The 19,044-nt window shown below is 37.5% G+C and overlaps 2 protein-coding genes across 2 annotated transcripts in view; one reads left to right on the top strand and one right to left on the bottom strand.

The window, feature by feature from the left end:
• Nucleotides 1-17,238, bottom strand: part of LOC121411320 (UDP-galactose translocator-like) — a 30,448-nt gene extending 13,210 nt beyond the window's left edge. Inside the window, 2 exon segments of the mRNA XM_041603982.1 lie at nucleotides 16,135-16,248; nucleotides 17,055-17,238. Coding sequence (XP_041459916.1) covers nucleotides 16,135-16,216 — 82 coding nt within the window. The 5' untranslated portion in view covers nucleotides 16,217-16,248; nucleotides 17,055-17,238.
• Nucleotides 3,130-12,049, top strand: LOC121411321 (mitochondrial intermembrane space import and assembly protein 40-like). Its single transcript, XM_041603983.1, has 3 exons — nucleotides 3,130-3,273; nucleotides 8,887-8,979; nucleotides 9,831-12,049. The coding sequence occupies exons 1-3, from the start codon at nucleotides 3,252-3,254 to the stop codon at nucleotides 10,139-10,141; spliced, it is 426 nt and encodes a 141-aa protein (XP_041459917.1). The 5' UTR covers nucleotides 3,130-3,251; the 3' UTR covers nucleotides 10,142-12,049.
• Nucleotides 17,239-19,044: the final 1,806 nt, after the last annotated feature.

Below are 19,044 nucleotides of genomic sequence, written 5' to 3'. Positions count from 1 at the left end.
TTTCATGATTTTCAGCTGTAATTTCAAGTCATTGTCATGAGAGAATAGGTACTTAATCTGTAGATCCTCCAAGAACTCTTTACAGACTACCAATACTGCAAATATCAGCCTGATCAGGTATTCTCTCTATGAGAAAATCCATTTTGAAATGTGTTGCAAAGTGCAATGTATACTCACGCAATTTGAATATGCTACTTACGAAGCAATAATCAGCTATATTTGGAATAATTTCAAGTCAAATGATATAGTTTTGAGTTCAAATATTTTATGTTGCTTAAAGTAGAACAAAAGTTGAACATGTCTTTCAAGTTTTGGCTTAAGCTCACCCTTTGTATTGAAATGACATCCATTTGAAAGTCAATGTAAACACCATTTGAATGCCATATGATTCTGGAAAATTAGCCAATAACTGTTTTTATTGAATTTTAGGTGTGTTTTCAAGGTCATTACCAACAATAAAAACTATTTCTGAAGATATATCCTTTTAATACCAATTACAGACTATCATCACAGAAGATATCAATGTATTTTGGCATTTCATCTTTGAGTTATCACAATTTGAAAAGTGTTGAAAAGCATGTATGTGTCATTAACGTCAAATTTAGGGTGTTTACGACCATTTTGGAATGCGCAAATCAGCCCCTAAACATTCCGGTAGCAAAATTTCTCAAGTAACACTTGAAAATATGGGTAAATGTCTATCAAAACACAGAAATTGGTCCCCCTCCTCGATGGGACGGGAGGTGATCCGTGACCTTGAACTTGGCATCTTTTGAAAAAAATCCAACTTTGAGGGCGCCCTACAGGAAACGACACACACTCTTGGGTCAATTTTTTGTAATTCTGTTGAGTATATGAAAGTCCATAAATGTGCATAATATTTGGTTCTAAGCTAATTTAGTTTTGGATTTATGAGCCTCCAAACATGCTTCTGAAATCATTGACACGGATGCTTAACACCATTTTCGGTGACCTCGTGTGCGAAATCCGGTTGACAGGTCCGCGCTACAGTATACCCTGCATGTTTAGACCAAAAAGTTCTTCCAATTTACTTAAAATGAAGACTGTAATCAATCAAACTTTGCTGCAGTAGTCAATCAAAAATAGGCAATTTTATTTAAAATAATTTCTTTGAGTTCGCATTGGTTGCTATGGGAGGCCGTATCTTAGCAACCATTTGACCTTGGGGCAAAATATTTCAGATTTTCCGTCAGACACTTGGGGCAACATTTGGTGCGAGTTTAAAGAAAATCGAAGAGGGTCGGGTGACAAGCATTGGTTGATTTGATGTGGATTGACCCATGTACATTAATGATCTACCAGATCAGATATTGTCAAGTACTGTTCATTTATTTGCAGATGACACCAAGTTATACAAGCATGTAAAAAATGACAGAGATGCTGAGTTATTACAAGCGGACTTAGATCGTCTAGTTTCATACTTTCATGGTCAGACAAGTGGCTATTAAAGTTCCATCCGGATAAATGTTGTGTACTTACAATAGGTAAAAGAAATGATGATTCCAATGACTATACAATGACACATGATAATGCCTCACATAATCTAACACAAGTTGAAACTAGTAAAGATTTAGGAGTGATCGTTGACACAAAGCTTGGTTTTGACCAGCACTTTCAGTCAAAGATAAATAAAGCCAATAGGCTAATGAATCTTATTAGGAGAACATTTGTTTATCTTCACAAGGAGAACTTCTTGCTCCTATACAAAGCATTGATTAGACCTCATTTGGAGTATGCTCATGCAGTATGGAGTCCATACTTAAAGAAACATATTCAAGCAATAGAAAATGTACAAAGAAGGGCCACTAAGTTGGTACCTGAGGTTAAGAACCTCCCATATGAACAAAGATTGATTCAACTAAAACTTCCTACATTAGCTTATCGCCGTGCGCGAGGAGACATGATCGAAACATACAAGTTATTTCACAGGTATGACCAGGAAGTAGTGCCAGATTTGGGACAGGTGCAGGGGCCTACCAGGGGTCATGATAAAAAATTGTACATTCCGAGGTCAGTAACTGAGAAACGTAAGAATTCCTTTTACGTAAGAATGAGGAAACCTTGGAATAGCCTAAGTAATGAATTAGTAAATGCACCCAGTGTCCACAGCTTCGAGAATGGATTGGATAAGTATTGGAGATGTGAACCTGTGAAGTTCAAGTTTGATGCTGACCCACCAGGACATGACCCGGCCAACCTAAAAAGGAGACAGAATTTGGAACTGAATATAGAGTCTTAGACTGCGTTCAGAAGCATCCATAGGTATCCATAGGTAGGTATGTCTGTCGACCAAACCTGAACTTGAACTGAATTGCAAAACAAAACTCAAAAGTTTGTTTTTTAATTTATTTGCCTCATATCATTTTTAAACAATTTACAAAATATTGATCTCAAGCTCTCTGAAATTGTCTTATCTGGCAAAAAAAAAAACCGCACAGTAAAAACAAAGCCTTGGGCTTGGCCTGGCTTCAGCTAACCCAGGGAGCTAGAGGCAGGAAAACACTTGCTTACCTCCGCCGGTCTGGCCCGGGGATGTTTCCTTCGAGTTCGTGCTGAGGGGTAGAAGTGTGTTTCCCTTTGTCGTGGGATTTCCCATTTTCCTGAAGGACTGACGTCTGGTTGTGAATACAGTTTGATCTTCCAGTCCCAGTACACTATCTGATCTCCTGAATATATTATTATTTTGTTTTAAAATACCCAAATTAAACAATTTGCGATCGGTCGACCGGGCAGTGGAACATTACGTTTGGCTCATAATATGCAAACACACGATAAGGTGGATACGCTAAACGGTATACTACCGGGCTGGATGCGGCGTACCGTATACGTGGCGACTCGCACCTGCACCATTGTTATAGCTTTCCATTCAATTTCGATTGGAGCTACCCATAGTGTAATGGTCTCTTGATCAGCAACTCATTCACTAAATATGATGAAATCTATGCATAATGATATGAAATCAATTTCCAGCCACAGTATTTTATGATCATAAGAATCGATTATAATGTAACATTACACTGAAATCAATTAAAAACAGAAAAGGACACCATTACTACATAATAAGAAATTATCATCTGGATTTAATCCTTCTAAGATCCTGAACGAAAAACTATTTAACACATGTGTGTGCATGCAACGGTATTTCTTACATCATATTTACTGCTGTGACCTGTGTCTGTACTAAAGTCGAATTCTTGTAGAATTAGGGGAGAATTAATAGATAAACAACGATGTCGTATTGTCGCCAAGAGGGTATGTATAATGTTCTCAGATTATTCTCTTTTATGGTTTTAAAGCATGAATTGGAAAGGGTGTATTCTGAAGTATTTCTTCGCAATATTCTACGCGGTATTTCCCTAGTCTACAAATGTAGACCCACATCTGCAGTGTGTGTACCTCAGCTGATTCAACGAGTCTGCATAGCAGACTAGGTCTACTAAGGCTGCAGAAGTGAGGTGAGATCTGCTACTGGTTTGCAAAGCAAACCAGCCTGAAAGGGTGAGCGAAGCGAGCCATTTCAGAGTCTGCATAGCAGACTAGTATTTCCCCACGGCTGCGCCAGTCCAGCGACCGTCCAATTAACGGCCCGTCCATCCCCTTGCCGCCGATCCCTGGCGTGCTAGCACTCAACTTGTTTCACTGAGGTGCCGGGGGGGGGGGGGGCACTCGACCAAAAAAGTGGTGGGGGTGTGCCGCGGGCGAGACAAAAAAAGGGGGCCTTGGAGCGGGCTTATTGTAAAATGGAGGGTCCTCGGATCGCGGAACGGGCTTCGGAACAACAAATGTTTGTGAAAACCGGGGTCCTTGATCGCCATCGTGTGAGTGCGTATGTATCCCTATGGAACGGTTATGCATGCATGATGCAGCTATAGCGCTCCCTCAAAAAAACGGAAAGTTCTCTCCTTTTACCCCCGTCTCGATCGCCCATTTTTGTTATGAATCGTAACAGTTCCCTGGGTTAAGGGGAAATATGATTATTGTTTTTCTATATTTTCTTTTATTGTTAGCATCATAAAGTGTTTTGTTTTTGCACATTATTTTGACAATAATGAGTTCATCATATCTGGGAGGCAAATGAACACAACAAGCAAGTCGATGCAGTCATACTTTGCAAAGGCATTCGACACCGTACCCGTACCTCTCAAGCGTCTACTACTCGAACTCCAACATTACGGCATATCTGGCTCTCTATATATAACTGGATAACATCATTCCTTACTTGCAACAGTCAGTAGTTCTCCAAGGGATAAGTTCCAAGCCAGTCAGAGTGGTCAGGCGTGCCCCAAGGCACGGTCCTTGGCCCACTCTTCCTGCTATACATCAACGACTTACCGGTGGGTCTGCAGTCTAAAGTGCGTCTTTTTGCTGATGACTGCATTATATACCGACCCATTGCGTCCTCCGTCGACTGTGAGATACTCCAGAAGGACTCAAAACTCCTTGAAATATGGGCTCACACATGGCTAATGTCCTTTAAACCAGAAAAATGTAGTGTTCTCAGATTTCCCGGTTTTTTTTTAGGTTCCAGTTTGTGCTCAGATTTTCCCGTTGTAAGAGTCAAATAGAATCTTCATATAAGCTTGCTGGCCAGACGCTGCAGTCTGCCAACCAGCACAGATACCTTGGAGTAACTCTATTGTCGGATATGAAATGGAACACCCAGGTTGATAAAGCATTTCCAAAGCTAATAGCATGATAAGGCTTCCTCTGTCGTAACCTTGGAAACGCTTCTCAGAAAGTAAAGCTACAAGCATACAAAAGCCTCGTTCGCCCCCATGTTGAGTACTGCAGCTCCATGTGGGATCCCCACACTAAGAATAACATCCTCAAGGTGGAGGCAGTCCAGAGACGTGCTGCACGGTTTGTTACCAACAACTACAGCCAGGAGAGTTCTGTTACAGCCATGCTCAAATCTATGGAATTGCCCACCCTTTCAACATAGAAGGCAGGTGAGCAGACTGACCATGATGCATAAGATAATCCATAATAATGTCAGCCTACCGCTTCAAGAGCACCTGAGCTTCAACAGAAGGGATCCGAACGCAGCATGTACAAGGAAATTCAACCCCCTGACCCTCGAAATCCCATTCTCAAGAACTAATTACAAGAAATCCTTCTTCCCCAATACGGCAAGGGATTGGAATACCCTCCCATATGACTTAATTTCTATAACCAGCTCACAAACATTTAATAACAAACATAAGTCTCCAGCTTGACTAGGATGGTCTTCTCTAGCCGACCTCTATTTCCTCAAAGTTGAGTGATGTTCCAGCTGGAGCTTTTCAACATACCAACCGTGAAACCGTGAAGCCAAATCACGGTAGGTTCAGCAATGTCAAGGCGAATAAAACTTTTTTCTGACAATAAAACAATAAGCATAGACCGCTTTAGTACTTACATGAATAATCTCTCATAGAATTAAATACAAAAGATCAAAAATAGTGAGTGATGCCATCATTTTCCCCCACCTATAAATTCTTAATGTCAACATTTGTACATCTAACTTTTAAAAATAAAAATTTCTGTGTTTTTTTTTTTATCTAATATGCTTGTTTGATTTTTTAAATCTTTTTATTCAAATCAGCATTTTGTTGAAGATTTCTCATATAAGTGAAAAGTATGTTATTTAAAAAAAAAGTATGAATCAAGATAAAGAAGAACACCCCCCCCCCCCCCCCGATCAGGGCCCCAAGACAGAGGCAAATAAAATATTGTAAAAAAACACTCAAAGAAAGTCACAAATGGATTCAAAGAGGTGGATGTGAAAATCAGAATGCGTTCGAAAAAAAAAGAGAAAAGCACAAAGGTAATATATGAGAGAGAAAGGGACAAGACAACAGTTAACTTCAACAACATAACGAACCTCTAATCTCCGATGCAAATACTTCAAGCATTATTTTTCAGCAAAAATTCTTTGATCAAGATCGTGTTGCAACAGCAAGGCGCTGCGCTACAAGCCAGCAAAGTGAAGAAACCACTGCCCCCAGTAGAAAATTTTACGTTTAAGAGCGCATTTGATTGCTAATTCGGCTCAGTAGGGGAGTGGCCTAAAGGGAGTTAATTGAGCGCTAATCAGAGAGATGTATATTATTGACACTAGAGGGCGGACTTCATCAAATTGCTGTGAATCCATGTTCGGGCGGCCGCCATCTAAAGAGGGCAAGAGCGCGGATTTATAACACACGGCTCTATGGAGAATATCACATATTTCACTTTTTTACATATATTTTTCAATTTAATGCTGTATGCAACGTTAAAATCACAAGGTAAAACATTTTTATGTTAAAATATATGATAACCATGCATATTTTATATAAAGAGATGGACTGAACATCCAGAAAACGGGGAAAAATAGGTTGCATTACCTGATGTAGATCAGGCTTGGTCTGAAGTTTCCCCTCCTTTCAGTTAATTTTGAGAAAATCAAAGTAGAAATCATATGGTGAATCACTGATAATCCCATTAAATATAATATTGAGACTATGCGACGTTATAGCTATATTTAACACCACGGTGTTTAAATCTAGCAGCCCAATCAATAAAGGACCACACCATCTAGTGTTGGAGTTACACTGCCACTGGTGTTAAGATTACCAACATTTAGGATGTTAAAATATATCAACACCAGTCTTGGTGTTCGATTTGAACACGAGTCGGAGAATGTTATGAAGTTGACACCATTTGGTGTTCATTTGACACCCTCGAACACCTGCAGAAACGAACATTTAAACGAAAGTTTAAATCACCCATTGGTGTAAAAAAATACCAACACCAGCTTTGGTGTTGTTTCACGGTTCGGATTCACACCATTTGGTGTCCGATTTCAAGTTCTTCAACACCTGCAGCCTGACGGTGTAACTTAACACTAGGGTATTTTTTTAAATACCCCAACAACAGACAGTGTTGAGTTACTCCAGTGAAGTGTAACTTCAATAATAATTTTGTTGAAATATTTCTATCCAACACCTGTCACGGTGTTGTTTCAACACTTCTGAGTATTTGGTGTTTATTTTACACTCTAAGTGTTGTTTCAACACAGTATATTGCTTGAACACTGCCGGAGTGTCAAATGAGCACCAAGTTGTTTCAACACTTCTGAGTATTTGGTGTTTATTTTACACTCTAAGTGTTGTTTCAATACAGTATATTGCTTGAACACTGAGTGTCAAATGAGCACCAAATCAAGAGAACATATGAACACTCTAAAGTGTTAAGTTGACCTTATCTTACACCCTTGTCACGGTATATGCTATATGATGGCTTATACTCAGTCAACCCCGTCGTTTTCCCCCCCTGTTTCTGGATGTTTCAGTCCATCTCCTTTATCAAATATGCATGGTTATCATATATTTTAACATAAAAATGTTTTGCCTTGTGATTTTAACGTTACATACAGCATTAAATTGAAAATATAATGTAAAAAAGTGAAATGTGTGATATTCTCCCCATAGAGCCGTGTGTTATATAAATCCGCGCTCTGCCCTCTTTAAGATGGCGGCTGCGCAATACATGGAATCACAGCCGCATAACGCGCGCGTCAATGCGAGCGATTACTCTATTGTCAATATACATCTCTATGGCGCTAATAGAGTTTTCAGAATACGAAGTTGGAGGTACATTAGCGCTCCATTAATTGGGTAACTTATGAGGAAAGTTAAGTGGAAACTTATGAGACTTTTCAGAATACCCCCCATGTACCATACGTGCATTAACAACATTTAAAAACAACGGTCATAAAGCCATTATCGTGAAATTGGTAAGGTGGGCCTGGCTGAGCAAGTCATGTCACGTCACTCATCAGTAGCCGAGTGCTGCATTATTTATAGTGACTATATTCACGGTTATTATATAGTGACTATATTCACGGTTATCCCAAAACCGAACGGTTTTGGGATAAACGAAAACATCATACCTTAGGCTTTAGTTTAGGCTTTGTTTTCCCAAAGACAGTTGCCACCTAACCTAGTACTGAAAGCACCGTAAGCCGGTACAGGTAGCCAGGAGGCTCCTAGAGAGTAAAAATATTTTACTAACGTATGCTTACTCTCCAGCGGAGCCAGGGATTCCATCCCATTCATCTGCGTATACTGCCCAAAACCTTAAACTTTCGCCCCCGAGATTTCTACTTCTAAAAGATCTAGCCCTAAATCATGTGAAAGGGATACAACTTCATTTCCGACATTTCTACGCTATCAATATCATTTTTAAACAAGAATTCATGAGAAAAATATTATGAAAAGACGGGGGAGACTTGCCCGATGCTTACGCCTCCATCTTGTTTCTCATTGTTCTTCGCCACTACGGATGCGTACTTTTCTCTCTCTTTCTCTTCCACTGCACCTTGGGCACTCTGCAGAGCGGATTTGCCGCAATACAAATCCCTTCTAAATACCAATCTTACTTTTGTAAATCACTGCATGTACAAGCAGTGATGATTAATAATATACAATGGCTTTTTGTACAAACAAAACTTATCGTAGACACAGTCAAAAATTGCACTCGGTATAAAAAGATGAACATAAAGGACAGTAAAAGTAACCAGTATAAGAAAAGTGGCAACTAATATCATCGCTCTTGTTCTCAATGCTTTTGTGTTTTAGCATTTTGAATAAAATTGTGGAGGTATACCCTATTCAATTTTTGAAGCTTGTATAGGCCTACATTGTTATAAAGCATGCAGTTTATATACTTATAGAAGATTCATTTTTACTCTCTTCATCTGAAAGTTTTGAGAAAATTGCACCATTCGAAAAATAGTTTTAAATATTTAAGATAATAAAAGTTATATGTTTGTGATTTTTTTATCAGAATATGTTTCTGTGTTCTTAAGTTGATTTTTGTGATTATTTATTTTATTATTTCCAGGGAAGGACCAAGTTCTCTTTGTCACAAAGGAGGACCATGAAATCCCAATCAAGGAGGAACTCAAATATCTTGCTGAGGAAGAAGAACCAGAAGGTACATAATATCTTGTTTATACTCGACTAAATCACCCAAGAATTTACTGATCAATGTGAGGTTACCATATATTTCCTTTAGACTGATGGTACAGAGAGGATACATTATCTGGAAAAAGGGAATTATTTAAACAAAAGTTTGCAACCATGTTCATGATATTTTGTGTTACCACACCCTTAAAAATCCTAGCTGTTGATATTTATTTGAAAGTAAACTGTATCTGTAATGGCAGCTTGTGGGCATTCCAGCAGTAAGATATAAACTAGAAATTAGGGCGTAGTCATAATGTTTAAACATCATTCTAACAACATTTTAAGAGGTTCATTTTTTTTTCCTATTTTTACAAGTGTTTGACCATATTGAAAAAAAAAACCACTTCCCAAAATGTTGCTGAAATTCCACAGATCATTATTGTACATATTGTAGTCCCACATGTAGACTTTCATGTAGGTAGATCGAGTGTGACATGGACTGAAAACAATATTTCATTGTCGAGAAAGAAGGGGAAAATCTCTGATTCTCTTGATAATTCCCAATTCAATCAAAAGAATTTCAAAAAAATATGGAAAATAGTTGGCCAGATCAATTTCATTGATATGTAGATGTGAAAAATGTAATTTCGCAACTTAAAGGGACGTGTGTTTTTTTTCTCTCTTTTTTCCTTGCCAATTAGCATTTAAAAGGTTTTCAAAATAAATGTAATGACTCGGGCCTATATGAAGTACATGTTAATAATTCCATTTAACTATCAACTTAAGGCAAGATAATGTTTTATGTACTTTAAAATTGAATGCATGTACTAGTATTATGATTTTGTAGGTTTCACAGAAACTGTTTATTGTATCTGACAGGTTTGATCCTTGCTAATGGGGATATCAACTGGAGTTGCCCTTGTCTTGGAGGCATGGCCAGTGGTCCCTGTGGTATGGAGTTCAGGGAGGCCTTCTCCTGCTTCCACTACAGCACGGCCGAACCCAAGGGGTCTGACTGCATAGACAATTTCCGGAAGATGCAGGAATGCATGGTCACCTACCCTGAACTGTACCCCATGAACGAGAAGTCGGATCCTAGTGAATCTGCGGACATTGTTCAAGAAGCGTCTCAAGAAGAGATTGAAAAGGACCATGCAAAAAGTGAAACAGAAAAGGAGAATGTCAGCTAACGTGTAAGGATAGAAGAGGGAGAAAGCTCTGGACTTTTATACCTTTTTTACCTGTTATAATTGATTTATCCAATGAATAGGAATCATACTGCTGTTAAAGTCACCGACAACAAAATAACTTGGTGCTGATATGACTTCCCTGCTCGATGAAGAAGATATGGCATTCTTTTGAAATGCAATTGCTTTGTTATGGCATCATATGGAATAACCCTGATTACATTCTCCAAACAGTCATCAAAATTCATAGATTGTCTCAATTTCCACTTCTTAGCTGCGTCATATTATTGCACTGTGAAATTATGGTCAATACTTCTTGGGTGTGCTGCAGGAGCCTACATGTATGTCATATGCAATCAGTAAATTCCCAATTGCAAATTATTCTTGTTATTGCCTGGAACATTCATTGATCAATTATTTCAAGACTTATGAATGATTATAGGATGAGTAAATTGACATGAAGTCAAATGCAAGTTTCTTTCATCACCCCCATACTTTACTATGTTCACTAAACCTCATATTTTACCTAGGATTTAACAAAATTCAAATTCCTTTCTTTATAATAAATGAGTGCAACTATAAGTAATGAGACAATTACCAGGATATAGTGATGCTTGATTTCAATCACTTTCAGTTTCAGTGTTGTTTTTATGGTTATGAATATCTTGTGTGTTTTTATGGTTTCAAAATTTGAATAGATCTGAAGTTGTTTGCTTCATTTTATATATGATTGTAAAATGAGACCAAACATGAAGTAATTCTGATAATTTTACGGAGAATATTTTTTTTTTCAATAAGAATGTATACACTACAGGAATGAACCAAAGTGCACATGTAGATTGTAGATGATAACAACATGTATTGTTTCATATGTTGTGATTCATTTCTTGTATCACTTTCACAAAAGTTTACTATTTGATGAATATTTCACATCAGTGCCAGATGCTAAGGGGAAGAGTGGAGTGCTGTCCCATTCTTGTTCCTTTTGGTGGAGCTGGACAGCTGGTTATGGTGACTTAACCATACTGCTTATAAAGAACTTGCATATTGTTCTTCCCCATGAAACGTCATCAGACTAAAAAATAAGATTTGTCTTGCACCAATTGTATAACAAATTAAGGGGCAAAAAATTATCAACTGAATTCATCAGAGTTTTGTTGGAGATAAAATGTGCATGTGCACTGTGATTATAAAGAAATATTACAAGTATTACCAATCTTTCTTTTAAAGTTGAAAGATATATATGCAGCGTGCCTCAGCTTTCAAAGGAAAAACTCCAAAGAGATTGGCAATACTGTCCAAATGGTATTAAGTTTATATTTTTGGATGCTCCCTTTTATTCATACACTTATTAGAGATCTTATCACATTGAAGTGGAGTGAGCATGTACTATTATTTCAGATATAATTATAAAGAAATAATTGGTGTGTGAAATTTGTTTTACTTTTTCTTAGAGATGTCCAATGCAGTTCTTGTAATCTTGGATAAAGTATGTAATTTTGATATAATGAAGGTCATGCACCACACAGCAATTTCAGTGTGTAAGTTTGAAATGAAACCTGTCATCATGCAACTTCTGAAGGTTTTCATGGCAAAGAAGAATAGTGTAGGCCGGTGTCAGGGTACACCATGTATCTTTCGTGGACACTTGATGATCCTGAAAAGGCATACAGCACCTTGACAGAGTATACAAGACCTGTTTTTACAAACTTTGCTCATTCTCCTGAAGACGACAAGAACACACTTGTCAAAACGTCGAGTTTGGGTGGTCCTTTTTAATTTCAGGACCAACAATTGCCAAGATAGATACACGGTGTACCACGATACCTGTCATGTTATGTAACTCTCAGTTCTAATATAGATGCTATTTCACCATGGTCTTTAGATCATCTATTAAAATTGTAACCTTGATTTGATTTCCCATGTATGTTACTTTGTTGTGTACAACCTAGGTGACTTTTCATGAAGTATCTTGCCTGTAATTTTCACTTTTGCAAGCTACTGAAATCCTTGCCTCTGATTGGCTGAGAACAAATAATTTAATAAAAAAAGAAGAAAAAAAAACACTTTTAATGGCACTCCATGAACACTTGTCAGCTCTCATTAAGCGGAGACCTTGGGATGTTTCGTGAAAGTTGTCAGCACTGATGATTTCAGTGAAATCCTTGGTTTTGATTGGCTCAGAATTCAGAAGCTCTGCCTGCTGACTGTTGCCGACGACTATGGTAACTGTCCGGGAAAGACAACTTGTCAGTGCTGACAACTTTTATGCAACGGCCACTGATGGTGGTCGTCATGAGTTGAACCATGTCTGATAATCTCTGAAGGAAAAATGAAGGCAATTATCTGACAAAAATCCTACTACAAAAAAAAGTAGAACTGCTAGTAAATGGAGACTGGAGAGGAGTGAGAACCCCAAATAAATGCATGTTTCAACATTTTTACACAACAAAAAAAGGTCAGCTGATAGGTAATCTCATCGAAAATGTGAGTTTTTTTTAGAAAAAAAAGTGATAAAAAGAGCAATATTGATGAGAAGAGAGTGAGGGGAGGCAGAGGAGAAGGAAAGAAGAGTAAGAAGTGGGAGGAGTATAAGGGCACTAATTCCCAGAGGTAGACTTGTCAGACCGTGATAAGTCAATGTTTTTATGGTATGATGCACATGAAGGTTTCCAATCGTTACGTCCCCACTTTGACGTTATCTAGAATGCTTTACATGGTGATAATGGTAAAAGAGCAGGCTTTATTCAACACAATGTGCAGAGTCTGCCTTATTTCCAGAAGAATTGTGATAAATGAAACAATAAGAGAACCAAAGTAATGAGTCAGAAATATAAACACAAGATAGATTAATTACAACTCAATGACATTGAAGGATTACATTATTGATGTTTTAAAATTGGACAAAGCAAAGTGCACAACTCTAGGGACCCGTCTTAAAAAGAGTTATAATTGATCCGATCAACCTCAACTATAATAGGAAATCCATCAATGCTATAATTTTTCTACAGGAAATATGCACAATTTACTTTGTGAAACAGGACATTGATTTTTTTTAAAGAAAACAATGACTGTATGAATGTATATCATATCTAGAAAATATTTTGAATAAACATGCCTTTTAGATGTTGACGTTGCTGGCTTTCCATAGTTGTGGTTGATTGGATCAATCGCAACTCTTTTTAAGACGGGCCCCAGGAGTATTACCACAAATTTTGGCGATTTAGGGTGTTACTATTGTTACTATTCTTATGATGGCGCTATACAACTTTATTATTGAACTTTACCAATGGCATTTCATGACGCTTCTGGAAAAAAATCTATACAAATAAATAAAATACATTACACTTTGTAAACTCGAACAATCGGCAATTTTCTTTGAAATAGGATATTTATCTTGATATTTTTTTAAGCTTCCCAGCTAACGTCTACATAAAGTATACCACAAACACATTGTTGAGGTTACTACTATTAGTGAAACTGAAACTTTAAAATCAATAATAATAATTGACACGGGATACAATGATATTAATACAATCAATGCGGAAAAGCAGTGATATTCAAATGAAGAGAAATAAAATAAATGAATAAATACAATATCTTAAAAAGCTCTCGTTCGGGCCAATAAAAACTCCTCAAAAAAGTTTGGAAATTTGACTTTGATCAATAATCTCTCCTCGATTTCATTAAATATCAATGTGTAATTAAAGGGGAAGTTCACCCTGACAAAAAGTTTATTGTAAAAATAGCAGAAAAAATAATAAAAAATATTGCCGAAGGTTTGAGAAAAAATCATCAAATAATTAAAAAGTTATTAGAATTTCAATTATTCGATTTGTGACGTCATATGCGAGCAGCATTCCTACATAGCGAATGGTAAAAAAATCAATGAAATGTCATTTTCTCAGAAAATTGAAAATGGTTTTCACTGTAGCTTTTGTATATCAATAGACAAATCATTTCACACCCGATCATGAATAGAAAACATAATTAAGTTATCAGGAACCATACAAAATTTGGAATTCATGTATTTTATATTACATAACACATGGGGCAGCTGCTCGTTTATGACGTCACAAATCCAAAACTTTGAACTCTAATAACTTTCTTACCCTTTAACGGATTTTCCTCAAACCTTCACCAATATTTTTTACTATTTTTTCTGCTATTTTTACAACAGAGTTTTCTTCAGGGTGAACTTCCCCTTTAATATCAATGAATAGAGCATTTGATTTTCTTTAAAATGGTACCCTACATGTTATGATTACGGTTCACATGGAGGCGCAGTGCCTAATTCAAAAGTTGCAAAATGACACAATATTGAAAATCACTCTTCTGTTTTCCGTGGTGATGAGTGAGTTTCTCAGCGGTTTATTTTGACTTGGATCGATAATTCGTCATTGGTTTTTAATAAATATCGATGTGTAATTAATATCAATGAATAGATCATTTCATTTTCTTTACAATGATACCCTACATGATATGATTATCGTTCACATGGAGGTGCAGTGCTTTGAAATGTGGGGCAAGGTCAAAATTCAAAAAGTTGCAAAGTGACACAATATTGAAAGTCACTTCTTTTTTCAGTGGTGAAGAGTGCATGAGTTTCTCAGCGGTTTCTTCTGTTTTCATACACCTTGAATACCTCAACATTAACATGGAATCAACACACCCCTGCACAAGCAAACACATAACAAACAAACATACATGGGTATTTCACACCACGACTCAAACCATGTTTTATCACGGACCATCACTACAGAAGCAGGGGCCTTGATTTGAATGGATTTTCATCTCTGTTGACCATGTTGACACAGACAAAAGAATCGTGTTCTGTATTGACCCTTCATGACTATTTTTGCTCGTTTTGCAGCTTTTCAATTCAGACCTCATCCAACACTTTTGAATCCTGCTCTTTTCGTGATGGCATGATCATAACAAGCATGGTATCATTTTAAAAAGAATTAATTGATCGTTTGAATGATGTAAAATATGCATTGTATAAAATTGGGAGTGGGAGAAATAATATTAATGGCTAAACTCAGATTTCCAGACTTGTTTTGCTCGTTTTGCAGCTTTTCAATTCAGACCTAATCACACTTTTGAACCCTGCTCTTTTCGTAATGGTATGATCATAACAAGCATGGTATCATTTTAAAGAGAATTAAATGATCTTTTGAAAGATGTAAAATATGCATTGTGTGTATTGGATGTTGGGAGAAATTAATGGCCAAACACAGATTTCCACACTTTTCTTGAGGGGTTTATAAATTGAGACAAGCCTGAAAATAGGGGCATATTACTTTTTGTCATCATGAACATGATGCATAAACAAAATAAGCCTAATGAAAGATCGAAACGCGAGATATTGTTACTTTTTTCTTCTTTTTCCTCTTAAAAAATATTTTAACTTTAATTTTACGCCGCCAATGAAGGGGGAGGGAAAGGGGCGGCCGCTTTGAGCGCGCTTGGATCTGTGCATGTATGGATGCTAAATTTCACATTCACCATTCGCTTACCGTCATCAGTTATCGCTATCAACATCGCCGTCATCATCACCATCATCATGTTCATCCGTTTTTTATCCAATTTCTGTTCAGTTAATTAAACTTCGACGATGCATTATTTACTAGTACATTATCCTTCCTTCATTCACAGCGATGAAATAATCTCAATGATCATTCAAGGAGGTATCTTGAAGTCATTATAGCGTACATGGGGGGTCAGAATTTTGCTCGAAGTGCTTTAAAATTCGTGGTGTCTCCTTGATCTTTCATTATTGTTTGTAATATTGTTTTTTTTTTCGTTGCGAAAGTGCTTCAAACTCTTGGTGATCCCCCCTTTGTTTTTTAGTTGTCATCAGAAAAATGTTTGACCCGTCGATCTTAACGAGGGTTAATGCCAAATGCGTCACTGCACGAAGTTTCTTTCATTCATTTATTGAAGTTACCAAAGATCCGGATAAACCGATTATAAGAATTGAGAATCAAACTCACCAATGCTTTGGTCAGCAGACGTCGATGGGTTGCTCTGTTCAAGAGGGAAGTATCGACGTTGACGTTGATGTCGAGAACTCATCTTCCACTCATTCAACTATATAGTCCAATGTTCTGAGGTGGATATAGTGAAAACATTTTTTGAAAATACTTTGGAACCTGTCGTATTATATATATCCACAATGATAAGGGAGTCTAAAAATTGGAGATAATTCATTCTAATGGGCAACAATAATGTATTGGCAAGTCCGAGTTTTGCTCATTGACTTTTATTTTTTGAGACATTGATTAATGCAGTCATCCGATCTGACCATGCAATTATTTAACTTGAAAAGTTAACCCCCCAACACATCTGGGTGCTCACACTACTATAAGTAATTATACTCTCCCGGTATATTCTGCATGTACCTTCATGTTAAAATAAAAATAATGACAGCCTGAATTAGAGAACTTGAAACCCTACTTCAGATATAGACTAGTTGGGATGTAGTTCGTTGAGAGCGCTTGCGCCTTTTCTGAATCAAAAACAAATTAGGCTATATAGGGATATAGGCCTAACATACGCCTGGGTGAATGATAATGATGGACTTTTTGAATATCAATTATGTCACCTTCCAATTAACTCAAATCTAGAATAGGCTAGCTGATCAACATACTAGTATCCAGTGGCCATGGACCATTCATAAATGTTGACTACATGTATGTACATGACCATTCAAACCATGGTATTCCCAACTCCCTGTTAACTCCTCTTCCTCGCCTGAATTGGGGTTGTTGTGTTATAAATACCTCTAAAATTCTTCAAATAACTTCCTCTTACAGAATGAACTACATACAGTAAAAACTATGTTTAGAATGCCTAATCACTTGCATGTAACATGTACACGTTTCGCACACTGTATGTTAAAAGGAATAACTACCAGATATGTTCGGATGTGCCACGTAGAGTTGGAGAAAGAGAGAGCGCAAGATGATAATGTTGTTGTGTTTCCCGTTGGCCTGTAGTGCAAGTGGTATATCATCTTTCACGGTCTGACATTTTGACCTCCATTCCATTTCCAAATGCATCGTATAGTGTGCATAGTGAGTGTTCAGTAGATTATTTTGGATGCGTTTCCTATTCCTGAAATGCGAGATAATGCGACGCGCGGAGAGGATCAGCAATCATTGGACAAAACTAATGAAAACCGAATGAAACTTAGGGGCAGCGCCACGGGAGTGGGGGGGGGGCGACAGCCACCTATGACTCTTCTTCAATTTATTTATTAAAAAAAATAGGGGACAAAAGGGGGAATAACAGGAATGCATAAGAAGTATCGATCCAATTGGGGATCCCGGGTTGGGGATTTAGGGGATCGCTCCCGGGGGGGGGGGACTTACATTGACGAGTGGATACCATGAGAGATCCCTCCCCCCCCAAAAAAAACGTAAAAAGGATGTCTTTTTCAAGATACGTAATAAGGGTGTCAAAAACATTAAAATAATGAAAAAAGGGTATCTATATCGCTAGGGAAGCGGAAAGCTACGTGTTTAAGGTCACTTTGCGAGGGTAAAATGTTCAATAAAAGATGTACTTTTTGCCCCAACAATTTGCGCGGTGTGAGAGGTGGGGCCGTACTAAATGTAGGTAAGGTAAGGTAAACCGATGTCCCTGACATATAACAATAAAAATATCGCTGTACTTTTTAGGGGTTCAATTCATGCAGGGAATACGTGCCAAGGGCCCGCGCAGTCCTATCGTTTTGTTTCCAATAGGCCTACTTAAGGGCCTTTTCAGAATATGGAATATACTTGTTTAGGGTGCTTTATTTCAAGACCTCATGGTCGCGCATGGTATCAAAATGTCCGAAGCCCCGGGGGGGGGGGGTGTCGCTCCATCATTCTGAAATATGATTATTTGATTAAAAAGGAATATATGTTATGACGTCACAATTAGGTCGTACGTCTTGCCCCTTTCAAATTGTACGCCGCCCCATAGGCCCTACTCATTGTTGTTTTCACTTGCTCGGTTTCAATCTGCAAATTCATCAATTAACAGAGGGGAACACTCGATCTGACGAGTTAATAAAAGTAGAAAATTATATTGGTGAAAGTTTGATCCATCAAAGAGTAAGATCGGGAGTTACGATTTTCTTTTTTTTTTAATTTGTGACGTCACAGGTGAGAAGCACGTACCCCCACTGACCTTTAGAAGATCATATGAAATATACTTTAATGAATTTCATTTTTCATAGGAACATGATGAATTTATTATTTTTGTTTTCTGATAGAGGTGGGCATATGTAATGTGTCTGATATACCCCAGCATAAATAAAATCATTTTCAATTTTTAATGAGGCATCACATTTATAACACACGACATATGGAGGAGCTGCTCGTTTGTGACGTCACAAAATAAAAACTTTCATAATTCATAACCCTGCTACAACATATTTTCATGAATCATTCACCATAATTATATTTTTATGCTTTTATTGAAACTGAATTATCGCCAGGGTGAACTTCGATCCCCCGTAATGGAAGGTTATTTCGGCTACAAGAAAGAAAAAAAAGAAGAAAATTCAGAAAAGCGGAAAGGGAATGAGACGCTTGAAAACAAAATCGTATAAGCAATAATAAATATATTAACACCTCAGGCGCGCCGGAACACTTTCAGTTTTGGGGGGGCAAAATCCCGAAGGGGGCACAATATTTTTGATAGCGTGAGATACCGAAGCGATCGAGCGGGAGAGGGTGTAGGATCCCCCCCCCCACGGTAAGGACTTTGTGTAAAAATGGAGTATAAAAGTTGCGTTTCTAAGAGCATTCAAAAATAAATTTCTTGAAATTCAAACATAGAATTCACTACGAAAGACTATACTCACAATCTATGAGAACCTATGAAATCTACGCGCAAAACGATCGCTTCGG

Source organism: Lytechinus variegatus, chromosome 3, assembly GCF_018143015.1.
Source record: "Lytechinus variegatus isolate NC3 chromosome 3, Lvar_3.0, whole genome shotgun sequence".
Lineage (NCBI taxonomy): Eukaryota > Metazoa > Echinodermata > Echinoidea > Temnopleuroida > Toxopneustidae > Lytechinus > Lytechinus variegatus.
Note: the sequence above shows the minus strand (reverse complement) of the source record. Positions and strands in the feature narration are given on the sequence as shown.

What these genes read in the sequence shown, in the direction of transcription:
- LOC121411321 (XM_041603983.1), top strand. Translation starts at nt 3,252, where the DNA reads ATGTCGTATTGTCGCCAAGAGG. An exon ending in GTCGTATTGTCGCCAAGAGG is followed by an intron (nt 3,274 to 8,886) that starts GTATGTATAATG and finishes TATTATTTCCAG; the next exon opens with GGAAGGACCAAGTTCTCTTT. An exon ending in TGAGGAAGAAGAACCAGAAG is followed by an intron (nt 8,980 to 9,830) that starts GTACATAATATC and finishes TGTATCTGACAG; the next exon opens with GTTTGATCCTTGCTAATGGG.